The 14,513-nt window shown below is 38.0% G+C and overlaps 1 protein-coding gene across 2 annotated transcripts in view; it reads right to left on the reverse strand.

Annotated features, from left to right (window-relative positions):
- PEX3 (peroxisomal biogenesis factor 3) overlaps nucleotides 1–14,503 on the reverse strand; it is a 34,051-nt gene extending 19,548 nt beyond the window's left edge. For both annotated transcript variants that reach the window (XM_044247528.1, XM_044247520.1), the window contains exons 1-2: nucleotides 14,158–14,503; nucleotides 5,114–5,245 (exon numbers count right to left, since the gene is read on the reverse strand). In XM_044247528.1, coding sequence (XP_044103463.1) covers nucleotides 5,114–5,245; nucleotides 14,158–14,230 — 205 coding nt within the window. In that variant the 5' untranslated portion in view covers nucleotides 14,231–14,503. The remainder of the gene's footprint in view (nucleotides 1–5,113; nucleotides 5,246–14,157) is intronic.
- Between the last annotated feature and the right edge of the window lie 10 nt (nucleotides 14,504–14,513).

Here is a 14,513-nt window from a genome sequence, read left to right on the forward strand (position 1 = left end):
TATAATACCCACCACCTGGTACCCCAACCTCCCACCCCCCCACCACTTCAAACCCCTCAGATTGTTTTTCAGAGTCCATAGTCTCTCATGGTTCATCTCCCCTTCCAATTTACCCCAAAGCACATACCCTCCCCAATGTCCATAACCCTACCCCCCTTCTCCAACCCCCCTCCCCCCAGCAACCCACAGTTTGTTTCGTGAGATTAAGAGTCACTTATGGTTTGTCTCCCTCCCTATCCCAGATTTAAAAAAAAAAAATTTTATTTGACAGATAGAGATCACAAGTAGGCAGAGAGGCAGGCAGAGAGAGCAGGGGAAGCAGGCTCCCTGCTGAGCAGAGAGCCGATGCGGGGGCTCAATCCCAGGACCCTGGGATCATGACCTGAGCTGAAGGCAGAGGCTTAACCTACTGAGCCACCCAGGTGCCCCCCCAATTTTTTTTTTACAATGAATTTATTTCTGATATAATAAAATGATCAACATTTTTATCTTTATACTTTCTGTATCATATTTTATTTCTATTTTTAGAGAAGTTTATTAAATATTATAAAGCAGTAAGCATGTACTAAAACCTAGACAAAAGTGCATCAGGCTGGGAATTAAGAACTGCTGAGTTGTACTTTGGTTTTGCCAAAGGTTATTGCCTATAACTCCAAGAATAACATTAAGACATAGTGCTCTATGGAAAAAAAGACTGCATGTAATTTATAGAAGTTACTTTATTTATGGATCCTGCATGGTATAAGAAAAGTTGGAGAAATGCACATATAATAATTTAAAATGAGTTTCTAACACTAAATAAGTCATGATAACAAAATGAAAAAATATCAAGAGATCACAAATACCACATTCTAAAAGGGAAAAACTTCAGTGTGTGATTTTTATTTCTTGACTAGGTAAGACATACTAATTATAAAACCCGTATTATTTTTTTCTATAGAACATTTAGCTTTTAGCCTACTCTAGACATCTATTTCAGTGCTGTACTAAGGAGCTTCAGTGTATTTCCTCCAGCCGTATGATTAAATCACCTAAGTCATTTAGATTATTTACTAAAGTCACAGCTCAGGGCCAATGTAAAGGTAGCTTATTTCAGCGTATTTGGTACCCAAAAAAGTATTTGGTAGCCCAAATGCGATATGTTAGCCAACCAAGAAAAATTACAGTTTAGAGACCTACATATAGAAAATGGAGTTAGTAAGGAACTAATTCAAAGATTATGCAGTAAAACAACATGATTTGAGAGGAGTCTCTCCAACAATTCTGAAAGATAAGAGCTTTTCACTTTCCCCTTCAGCTATTCAACTGAAGACAAGTCAATTCTTTTCTTCCAGGCAGTTTTTTAAAAAACATGGACCAAATATGTTTCTGTACCTAGCTGAATGCAGCATTCATGTTTTCCTTTAGCCATCTGGTCTCCATGATAACCCCCAGTCCAACCACAAATCACAAGACAACCCTTCACCAGCTACTGAATCTGTGTGACCCTGAGCAAGTTATTTAACCCCCCAGTGCCTCTGTTTTCTCTGAAAACTGAGGAGAACTTTGGATCTATCTTACAGAATTGTTGTAAGGTTTAACTGAGACATACAAAGCATTTAGAATATTTGCACATGAGAATGATCAGTGTCAGCCCTTATTATTATCCTTGTTTGGCCTTTTCTGACACATTCTAGTTTGTATCTTCTTCTTCTTCTTTTTTAAAAAAATTTATTTATTTGAGAGAAAGGGAAAGCATGAGTAGGAGGGGCAGAGGGAGAGAGAGAATCTCAGGAAGACTCTGCACTTAGCATTGAGCCCTGCCTGGGGCTGGATCTCATGAGGCTGAGTTTATGACCTGAGCTGAAACCAAGTGTTGGGCATTTAACCAACTGTGCCACTCAGGCACCCCTGAGGCAGAAGTGGACCTGCACTCTGACGATTCCAGAGCATGATGCAACACCTGTGATCTGAATCAGATTTTATTTTTGTGGTCTAAGATTAAATAAGTACTTCTAGAAATCATATTAAAGTCTTTATAACCAGTTTGTGCTCAACTAGAACTCCCAAACCTTACTCATATATCCTGCTTGCAAGCAAGATTAGATAATTGTGTATCTGTACAACTGACTTTTAATGCAGAACAATTCATTTATCCCAGCCTAGCACTGTGTCATATATAAATTTAATAAGTATCTCTCCTGAATATTCAGTAAAAATCATGAAGAAGATAAAGCCATAGGGCAGAATACAGAAACATTTTATTAGATGGTATCTTTCAAGTTGAAACTTTCAAGTTTCAAGTTTCAAAAGGGTCAACTTTTTGGGTAAAAAAACTAGTCATATATACCTAAAGCTACTAAATTTTTCTAGTATATCCATTGCACCTTATTCAAAAGGATAGAAATTTAATCATATGATTTATAACCCCATTATCAATGCATACCAGAAAGCTAATTTGGAAAGTGTTCCAGTGAACTTCTATTTGGCTCCTACAATATTTTATTTTTAATTACCTATCTGCCGCCATTTATTCATCTGAGGGTTATGATGGTCATGGAAATATTCCACCAAATCTGCTAGGAGCATGGTTGGCTGGCAGCCCAGCTGTGACCCCCTTGGATCCATTACCATGTCTGCACCGCCCCCAGCCAATAAGAGTGGTGTGGTGATACTAACAGAGATCCATTCCAGAGAGCTTTGACTTAAGGACTCCCCACTGGCCTGCCAAAACTTTCTTGAAACTGTGCGATAGGCTGAAACTCTTCTTATCTAATCTTCCCTTCTCCCTTTCCATTCACCCATGAGACCTGCACTATGGTCTGAAAGCTTCCCTCGCCTCCTTCTGCTCCCTCCCCTTTGTTCTTTGCAGGTGTTCCACCCCCCCCCAATATATCTCTTGCACATCTAATCCCATCTTAGCATCTGTTTTCCAGGGAACCCAAAATGACACAAAAGTCCATGTCAAATTGAGATGGATTTGCAGACTCTAGACTACCTATTTCTATTTTCTGAAAATCTGAGTAATAACCAGAAATGCACTGTACTTATTTTCTAAAAAGTCATTAACATGTCCTTGATAGCATCAATTCATTGAATGCTGAATATCAATTTAAAGAATTATGTAACTTTTTTTTTTTCTTTTAAGTAGGCTCCACATCTAGTATGGAGCCCAACGCAGAGCTTGAACTCATGACCCTGAGATCAAGACCTCATCCAAGATCAAAAGTCAGATGCTTAACTGACTGAGCCACTCAGGCACCCCAAAAATTATGTAACTTTTAAAAGTTATCATTTACTGATATCATTTACTGAGTATTTATTTATTTATCATTTACTGAGTATTTATTACACACCAAGCACTTTACATGCATTATCTCTTCACATTCTATAAAATATTTATGAAGTGGGTTTTATGATGATCCTTTTATAGAAGAGAGAATTGAGATATAGATTTTCCCAAAGATACAGGGATATTATAAGGAAAACCTAGGAACTCACTGCTTTTATTTATTTTATTTATTTATTTTTTTTTTAAAGATTTTATTTATTTATTTGACAGAGAGAGATCACAAGTAGGCAGAGAGGCAGGCAGAGAGAGAGAGGAGGAAGCAGGCTCCCTGCTGAGCAGACAACCTGATGCGGGACTCGATCCCAGGACCCTGAGATCATGACCTGAGCTAAAGGCAGCGGCTTAACCCACTGAGCCACCCAGGCGCCCCAACTCACTGCTTTTAAAAAAATTTTATTTTATTTAAATTCAATTAATTAATATATAGTGTATTATTAGTTTCAGAGGTAGAATTCAGTGATTCATCAACTGCATATTAACACCTAGTGTTCATTACATCATGTGCCCTCCTAATGCGTTTTATCTGAGTTGTCATTACATGCAGTATTGATGATCACTATTCACTTTATAGAATGAAGTATTATTATTGTACTAAATTTAAAGTCCTTTAAACTCAGAAAAAAATTCTGCTTTCAAAAGTAAATAAAGAGGGGCGCCTCGGTGGCTCAGTGGGTTAAGCCTCTGCCTTCGACTCAGGTCATGATCCCAGGGTCCTGGAATCGAGCCCCACATTGGGCTCTCTGCTCCGCGGAGAGCCAGCTTCCTCCTCTCTTTCTTTGCTTGCCTCTGTGCCTAATTGTGATCTCTGTCTGTCAAATAAATAAATAAAATCTTAAAAAAAAAAAAAAAGTAAATAAAGAGAACCTACCTTTACAAATTCTTTCTAAATTAACTGTTATTAAAAGAAGTGTTAGAGAAAAGATTAAGCTTTAAACAATAACAAAGAAAAAGAGGTTTGACATGGATTTGAGAACTAATTCTTTAAGGGGTTATACCAGTTATAAAGCCTATTCCCTTCAAATGTGAGCAGTTGATTTTGTTATGGCATTCCCCCAGTATATTTCCAACTCTGGAGGTTAAATCATTACTATTAATTCCTGTTGAGTAGTGTACTCTTCTGTGCTGCACTCACGGGTTTGTAGCTGCCTACTGTAAGTTTAACACACTTAGGAATTTTTACTGCAGCTATTAGGCCTAATGAAATCAGGCATAGCCTTACAGCCTTACTTCCCACTACTCTTACATTGCTCATTCTGCTCTAGCTACATACCCCTTTTGCATTCTTGAGTGTCAAGCCCATTCCCATTGAAGGCATTCTGCATGGCTCCCTCCATTGAATCATTTGGTTTTCTTCTAAGGTCACCTCCTCAAAGAGGCCTGACTCTCCTGATTGCCATTTCTTAAAGAACCACTCCCTTACACATCTTTATTCTCCTTAAAGCAGCCATCACTGCCTTAAGTTATTTATATGTTGTTTATCATTTGTTACTCTCATTAGCATATAAATTCTAAATGTCAGGGATTTTAAAAAAATTATTCTTATTTCCCCAGCGCTAGGTACCCCAAGTATTTGCTGAATGAATAAATAAGCTGAATGAACAAGCATTTATTGTATATTGCATATTGATTTATACTGATTTTAAAAATCAACATTTAATGATATATTTCAGTTAAATCATATAAATCCTTTTGCCTTTTCCTCTTTGGTCCTGGAGGTATGCAAATTAATATAAATCATCAAGTAATTTTACATACATGTATAAATATTTCTCTTTGCCTTACCTGTCATATTGCAAGTCCTCTGGTTACTTTCAAAATGATACTGTCGTCTTGCTTGAGCAATGTACTCTGCAGCTTCTCTTTCTTGTATTTCTCTGATTTTCTTTTGTCCATATTTTCCCAGGATATATACTCCTAAAATTATTTTTTAAAACAAACAAGTATGTTAATCTAGTTAATTAGGGTGGTAAAAATTCCAAACAGTATTTTTAACGTGCTTCATCCAAATTTAAGGTTTATATCAATGAAGAGTTAAAAATAATAACTTTTAAAAATCTAATTAAAGACTTACTTAGGAATTGTGACCTAAATGTAAGGAAAAGGAGATAGGCATTTTAACAGCCAATGATGGGTACCATAAAACTAGATCTGAAGAAAACAGAAAGGAATTAAGTGCAAAGTCTGGCAATGCATTTAATAGTGAAGTGGAGATATTCTAAGTGTCCGGCAATAAGGGACTGTTAAGTAAATTATGGTCTACCCATACAAAAATCTTGTGAAATCTTATGTGGCTGTTAAAAACTGCATTGCTAAATTAGCCAACAACTCAAGGAAATATCCATATATGTTGTTAGTTTATAAAATAAGATCTTTTAAAAAAAAAAAGCTTTCATTTATTTATTTATTTATTTAACAGAGAGAAATCACAAGTAGACGGAGAGGCAGGCAGAGAGAGAGAGAGGGAAGCAATATAAAATAAGATCTTGATGTCGTCCTTTTTAACGTAAGTAGATACATGGAAAAAAACATAAACTATAATCATTGTTGAACAGTAGGATAGTGGATGATATTTTTCTGCTATTTGCTTCTTTCCATCTTCCATATTTTCTTCAGTCAACATATAATACTTTTTAAAAATGTAAGATAAAATGTTTATTTATTTATTTATTTATTTAAAGAGAAAAAGAATACAAGAAAGGTAGGCAGTCAGATAGACATCGAGAACTAGCACTTTCAGTGGAAAAGGGAGAGGGAAGAAGGTACAGAAATTCCTAAATTATAACATCACATCATAAAAATATAGGTGGGGTCATGAGGCCTATAATTTTGTTGAACACATTTCAGGATAGACAGATGATATAAATGTGCACATTTTGGTCTATGCCCCAGGCGCAGTCAGTTGTCCTAACTTACTGGAAACGTGAATACTCCTGAGTGGTTGGTTAGCATTTGACCAAAGCCCACTCCAAGGTTTAAATACTTCAACTAACTTTTATCTAGCATAATGAGTATTAGAAGTGGATTTTCATAGATTAAATTAGTTGTGTTTAAGATACTGGATTAGCCAAAATGTTTTAGTAATACTCATTTGAGCAAGAATATATGAATCTATAAAGTCCTTTATCCTTAGGAATGACTTAGCCTTGAATCCTCAGCTGCTACTTAGGAGGATTCTTAGTCAAAGGAGTTAACCAAATGGCCAAGGAATCCTCCAAAGCATTTACTTCAGGCAATTTTTCTTTTCTTTTTTTTTTTTTTTTGAGAGCGAGAAGTGGGTGGAGGAGAGGCAGAGGGAGAAAGCAAATACCAAGGGCTTGACCTTTGTACCTTTTTATGCAAGGTTCTGTTGCAGCACTGGAAGAGGATGGTGGGACTTCAATAAGCTTATAAAACAAGTTATGATACTGTCTTATTTATACTGGCTAGCCAGATGCTTTTATGTGTGCCAGCATGTGTTTCATTATAACCTGGCAACAAATTTGTAACAAATCCTCACCTATCTCCAACCAACTGCTTGAGGCCCTCAATATCTATCAAAGAGAACCTAAGAACTGTGCAGGACCTAAATAATTGGAGTTAGTCTGTTTGTCACAAGTGGGGGAGGAGATAGCCCTGTAAGAACTGCAAAGAAAACACACATCCTGAAATATTTTTTTTTTCCCCAATTTATTTATTTTCAGAAAAACAGTATTCATTATTTTTTCACCACACCCAGTGCTCCATGCAAGCTGTGCCCTCTATAATACCCACCACCTGGTACCCCAGCCTCCCACCCCCCCGCCACTTCAAACTCCTGAAATATTTTCACTAATATAAGCATTATGGATAAACTGATAACATATTATATATTTTTAAAAATAATAGTTCAGGGGCGCCTGGGTGGCTCAGTGGGTTAAAGCCTCTGCCTTCAGCTCAGGTCATGATCCCACGGTCCTGGAATCGAGCCCCACACTGGGCTCTCTGCTCGGCGGGGAGCCTGCTTCCCCCTCTCTCTGTCTCTGTCTGCCTCTCTGCCCACTTGTGATCTCTGTCTGTCAAATAAATAAATACAATCTTAAAAAAAATAATAGTTCAGTAAAAGGTATGTCCTGCAAATAATTAGACAGAAATAAACTATGACTGCAGCTATATGCAAATAAATGTATTACAATCACGCTTAAAGAGCAAATGAAAGTTATATAGGTGGCTTCAGAGCAACCTTTTTGTAACCCATCCTCAATAAACTGATGACAGTGCCATAACACCAGTAGAATGAAGAAACTGACTTATATTTCATAAAGTAACTCTTTGATAGGCAATTCTTAGGTAACAACTACTTCTCAATGAATTGCTTGTGTTTTACTTGCACAATAGGCTTCTTAAGGTTACGTGTGAAATGATTACTATTTCTCAAATAAAAATAATAATAATGTAAGGTGAAACACTGCAATGATGACATTTGCTTATCTAAGAATTTTCTGGAATAATAATAAATGACTGATATATGTGTTTTCTGGGAGAAAAGGTAAACTGCTTTCATTAGATTCTCAACAGTGTCTGATAAAAAAATTTCAGGAGCTACTGTATTTTATAAGTGTTGTATATTCTAACTAAAGCTAAAAGAAAATGAATTATTATGGGTTGAACTATGTCACACACACCCATTCCCTATTCATAAATTAAAGTATCCCTACTTCAGAATGTTACCTTATTTGGAGAAAGGGTCTTTACAGAGGTAATCAAGTTGAAAGGAGGTCATTAGGGTGGGCTCTAATCCAACATGAAGGTATTCTGGTATGAGAAAATTTGGACACAGACGTGTGTAGAAGGAAGATGATGTAAAGACACAGAGGAGAAAACCATCTAAAAACTGAGGAGAGGGGCCTGTAGAAGATCCTTCTCTTATAGCCCTGAGAAGAAACAAATCCTGCAACACATTGATCTTGGATTTCTGGACTCCAGAACAATGAGACAATACATTGCTGTTGCTTCAGCACTCAGTCTGTGGTACTTCCTTATGGAAACAATAGCAAACAAATACATGAAATTAGGCTAAAATCCCACAACCCATTATTATTATTATTTTTTTGAGTTAGCACTGAAGTAAGTTACTACATAAAGGCAAATTTAGCCAAGCTCTCATTCCTAAAATTAATAAATTCTGATTTTTTTATTACCTAGAAAAGTAAGTATGAGAGCACAGAATTTATTAGCTAAAATATGGGATTCAGGATCATCTATATACTCGAGTGGCTGCCTGCATCTGACCTGAAGACAATAGATATTGATGGTTATGGCACCATTTAGGTAGGTAATTTGAAGTAAGTCTCTTCCTCTCTCTGTATCTATTTTTTTTCATCCATAAAAGGACAGGCTGGGATTGTAACCTTACAATCTTATTTATGGATAATGGAAACAATCACTAAATACTTCAGAAAATGGGGGCGCAAGGTAGCTTAGTCTGTTAAGTGTCCAACTCTTGGTTTCAGCCCAGGTCATGACCTCAGGGTTGTAAGATCAAGCCCTGCTGTTGGTCTCTGCACTCAGTTTGGACTCTGCTTGAGATTCTCTCTCCCTCCCCCTCCGCCTCCCAGGTCTCTGCCCTCACCCCTGAACTATCTAAAAACAAAAACAAAAATAATCCTCCCTCCACCTTCTGAATCAATGTAAAATGTTGTGAGATTTCTTTTCAGAACATCGCTGGTAAAGCAAAACATCTTCTAGTCTATCTACATTATAAATTCAGGGTTTTTTTCCCCAAACTGTCTTTTAGTTGTTTTCTTTTTCTGGACAAAAATCCCTGGAATACAACTATTTTACCAGATTATTACTAGGTTAATAATTTCAGTAAGAGTTTGAAAATAGTCTATTCTATTATCACTGCTCAAAATCTAACAAAACAGCAAATCCTGCTAGTCTGATTCTATTTCAGAAGTATTTTCTAAACTTTGCCACTTTACTCCAACTTCTTTACCATTGTCTTCATTGAGATTCTGAATAATGCTCTTAAGAACTGGTTTCCAGCTTCCTCCTCTCCTCTTTCCTTCTGGTCTCACACCTTCCCAATCCACCTTTCATATGCCAAGTAATTTTCTAAAATTTAAATCTGACTACATATTCCTGTGATTCGAATTCTTCAACACCCTGCCACCTTTTCTTAAGATGGATTCCCTGTTTCACTTAACAGCACCTGTTAAAAACATAGCTTTTAAGGGAGTTCCCTGAGATCATCCCCAAATATTTTGTCTTATACAATACTGCATCCCCAATACATAATATTGTTACACAGAGGAAGCTCAATAAATACTTGCTGGATAACTGATGAATAAATGAACTGGTCTGGATCAGAAGAATCAGAATCTGAGAAAGAAAACTATGTTTTTGGATGCCTGGGTGACTCTGTTGGTTAAGCGGCTGCCTTTGGCTCAGGTCATGATCCCAGGACCCTGCTCAGCAGGGAGTCTGCTTCTCCTTCTGCCTGAGACTCACCAAGCTTGCGTGCACTATCTGACAAATAAATAAATAAAATCTTAAAAAAAAGAGAAAATTCTCTGTTTTTACTAAGCCCCTTAAGTGATTTTTATCATAGAAAATCGAGAAGCACTGGTGCCCAAGATAATGTCCAGATCTATAGAATGGCACAATATAGAAGGCCCTTCACAAATTGCACTCAGGCTAGTTTCCCAAATACATCTTTTGCTGCTCCCTTTTATTCCCTGTTCTTAGCCATAGTGAAATACATGGATTCATCACAAGCAATATATTTTAATCTGTTGAATATCCCTTTTTCCAGCTGTGTCCCATTCTTTTGCTAGCTATACAACTTGACTCAAGTGAATTCCTGAGTGAAGCCTGCCAGACACCTTCACATTTATTTCTCTCTCCTCTAAGTCCCCACAGTACCAGCTCTACTATGGTACTCTATTATGGTACCATCACTGTACTGCTTTCCAGTCAGCACCAAGAGTTCCTCAGAGTCAAGAACTGTCTTATTCCTTTGTATTCCCAGAGCCTGATATAGTGGGAGGAGGCACTCACTCTTACTCAGATATTTGTTGATGAAAAAAAATGGAAAACTAATGAGACCAAAAATTACAGAGATTAAGACATAAATTATAAGTCAATGCTCTGAGATTTTTAGAAATCAGCAAAATATAATCTGGTTATTCTCTGTTCTGCAACATTTTCTCTTGAGTATTGGTTCTCGAAATGTGGCTTGGGTACTCTTGGGGGTGTTCAATACCTTTTTATGGAATCTGCAAGTCAAAACCATTTTTGTAGTTTTTGTCTTTTTTATTCTTATTCTCTCACACAGCAGAGTATTCCAGAGGCTGCATGATGTGGTAACGAAACTGACCAGATGCAGAAAGAAAGACGGGAATCCAGCTTTCTTTAATTAAGCCAGATGGTGAAGAGATTAGCAAAAATGTAAAATGATGCCTCTCTTTTCACAAAAAAATTATTAAAAAATAATATTTGTGTTACTATGTAATGGTTTACTATTGTTATTTAATATTTTTAAAAATTGTTTTAATTTCTAATATGGCAACCATTAATAGATATAATTTTTAAAGGCTATTTAGAGTCTTTAATTTTTACAAGTATAAAGGAGACCTCAGACCAAAAAGTTTACATTTCATAAACTGGTCAAATTGTACAAATTGGTCTAAAGCAGTTACTCATCCAAAATGTAGGAAATTCCTATGAAAGGCCTGTACCTCAAAGTTTTAGTTTTTTTTTTCACCACTGATAGCCAAACTTCTTTGAGCATATATGTTGATATTGTACCTGGTTTTCAAGCCTGACAAAATATGCCACTTCTTCCATGAAGACCTTTTCTATTTTTATCCAATTGCACACACTATCTGCTGGTTTGATCTGTATGCCGTATTTTCCTCCAGCTCTCAAACTGTTTTGTATTTTTATTATTTATATACTTGTTATATTCGGAATGTTTGTGTCCCCCCAGAATTCACATGTTGAAATCCTAATGCCTGATGTGATGATATTAGGAGGTGAGGTCTTTGGGAGGTGCTTAGGTCATGAGGGTGGAGCCTTCATGAATGGGATTAGTCTTCTTACAAAAGGGACTTCACAGAGACCTCTCCCCTTGTGGCCATGTGATGACACAAAAAGTCTGCAACCTGGAAGCAGGCCCTCACCTAACTTTGTTGGCAGCCTGATCCAGCCTCTAGAATTGGGGGAAATAAATTTCTGTTGTATACAGACACACAGTCCATGGTATTTTGTTATAGTAGCCCTAGCGGACTAAGACACTTGTTTTCCATTCCCGTCAGACCATGAAGTCCATGAAGGCAGAATGGTAAAGTATGCAAAGAGAAAGTGATTCAGAATCTAACACACCTGGTTTGAATTCTAGTTTCCTTATTATTAACTCTGAGATCCTGGGCAAGTTTCTTCAATTCTTAGGACTCTAATTTTCACATTTTTGAATGGAAATGACAATAACTACTCTTGTTGTCCTGCCCACTGAACACAAGAGCTTAGCACAGTGCCCACTGGACACCCAGTAAGTGGTAGCTATTACTATGAAAAATCTGTAACTCTTGCATTTCCAATCATACTACCGTAAACACTATAGGCACTGGATAAATATGTCTTAGATTAACTGAAATGTAACATTTCAAAAGTTGTAGGAAGATATAAAACACTTGGATTATTTTCTCTTCCTGTCCCTCTGAACTTCTTTTTTTCCTTTCTCATTTCCCTTAATCTGTAATTATAAGCTCTCAAAAGATTTTTGAAAAGAATCTATAACTATGTCTTAAGTATACTCTTTAGCATCCCCTGTGATTATCTCTCATCTACCATTAAGTTGTTCCATAAATTGGAAGGGGTATGCTATTTTGAGATTGCTAGAGAGATTATTTTCCTTACTTCAGTAGAGGCAAAAAATATTTTATTTTTACTTCTTCCATCATATGTATATCTTTAACTTTGCAAATAAAATGGACTTAGTGGTTTTAGCATAACTGAATTATATAGATAGTCCCTGAATTATACAAATTTTTGACTTTATGATGATGCAGAAGTATTACACATTCAGTAGAATCCATACTTTAAATTTTGATCTTTTGCTGAGCTAGCAAATATGCGGTAACATACTTTTGCGATGCTGGGCAGTGGCAGTGAGCCCCAGCTCCCAGTCAGCCACACAATCTTTGAGAGTAAACAACTCTTACAATCATTCTGTAATCATTCAACCAGTCTATTTTTCACTTTCAGTACAGTATTCAATAAATTACAGGAGATATTAACACTGTTACAAGACGGGCTTTGTGTTGGATGATTTTGCCCAACTACAGGCTAAACTAAGTGTTCCTAGCACATTTTATGTAGGCTGGGCTAAGCTATGATGTGTGGTAGATGAGCTAATATTAAATGTACTTTTGACTTATGATATTTTCAACTTCCTTTATGTTTACTGGGTCATAACCCCATTGCAAGTTGAGGGAGAGCTGTACATTAGATGTCAGTGGCTGAAAATACTGGAGAGTTTATTTGTAAAGGATTTCTCAAAGAATGCTGTAAAAATTCACACAAAAATGTACTGACTTGTGAAAGACCTCAGAGATGAGGAAGACTCTCCTTACCTCATCAATAAGCTGATTTCAAACTTTCCAGAATCAACAGATCTGAGTTACCAATGCCAAAAATATTGTTAATCTCAAATAGTTTGGAGGCAATAGAATATTATCTAATAGTCTGATAAAAGCAACCAAACTCCTTAGAAAACTTCTGTTCTTGTTTTTTAAGTACTTCTGTAACCAAAGCACGTAGTTAGTGATATTTCTCAAAAAAAAAAAAAAAAATCAAGCGCTAAAGATTCTTCTTTACATTCCTACATTTCTTTCCGTCTCACAAAGCTTTTTATTCTCACCTTCAAATCCCTGCGTGTTATGACATGACCACCAAATAAGGCAAAGGCTCTCACCATTATCCCACCTGTATCTTAATATCTTAATGTCTTCTCAACCTAAGCTGACTCAGTTATGCCAGCCAGACAGACGGGCATTGATCCTAACCTTGAAGATCCAGAGGAAAATTGCACAACGACTTCCAAACACCTTCTCACTGCCTGACTGTATTCTCAAAAAGCAGACACAGAACTAAAACACTGATTTGCGTTTCTCTGTCTAGTACACATCTTCCAGTCCTTTACATGTGTGCGGTTAAAAAAAAAAAAAAAATTAACCTAAAACAACACCGGAAAGTGCAGGCTTTAGGTTCTCCTAGACTATGACGAAACTTCTGAGAAGGGTGAAAAGCCAAACTGCCGAGAACGCGATACCCGTGAAGAATCTCACAGGAAAAACCACAACTTAAAAATACGTGTCTGTGGGGCGCCTGGATGGCTCAGTGGGTTAAAGCCTCTGCATTGGGCTCAGGTCATGATCTCAGGGTCCTGGGGTCGAGCCCCACATTGGGTTCTCTGCTCAGCAGGGAGCCTGCTTCCCCCTCTCTCTCTCTGCCTGCCTCTCTGCCTACCTGTGATCTCTGTCAAATAAATAAACAAAATCTTAAAAAAAAAAAAAAAAAAGTGTCTGAAACAGAAACTTAAGTGTGGCGGCTTCCCCCAAGGTCCGCGAGAGAAAAGGAGAGGAGAGAAGCAGAGTAAGCGGCCGGGTCAGGCCCAAACACACAAATGCCACGACTGCAGAGGTGGGAAGAACCTCGGAGGCTGGTGCCCCCGCGCCGCGTCCGACGGGTGAGCGACTCTCCTCTGCATATCCGGCACTAGGGTCGCCCGGCCTCTGTTTTAGAGGACAGTCACCTCTCTTCCGCCCCTGGCTCCCAAAGAGAACGCCGAGAACGCCGTCACCCACCTCCGAGCACCGTGCCCAGGAAGATGCATTTCTTTTTATGACGTTTTAGAAAATTCCACATAGACCTCAGCATCTTCAGGCCCTACAGGTACGGGCTGCCCTAAGTGCGCGGGGGGGAGGGGTGGGCAGTTCGCCGGGAAACCGCTTCCTCGTCGCTTGGCCCGAACCACCGGGCAAGACCGCCGTCGTCGTCCCGCTGGGTGCTCTCCAGAAATCACAAACACGACTTTCCGCAGAGACTGTCACCGGGGCGGGAAGGGGGCGTGGACTACAGCTGAGCAGCGGCGCTTTCTGTCGCTGCCGCCGCGCCGCGGTCCCCGCTCACTGGTCCCGGGCACCCAGGTCCGTCCAGAATT

This window comes from Neovison vison, chromosome 1, assembly GCF_020171115.1.
Source record: "Neovison vison isolate M4711 chromosome 1, ASM_NN_V1, whole genome shotgun sequence".
Taxonomy (NCBI): domain Eukaryota; kingdom Metazoa; phylum Chordata; class Mammalia; order Carnivora; family Mustelidae; genus Neogale; species Neogale vison.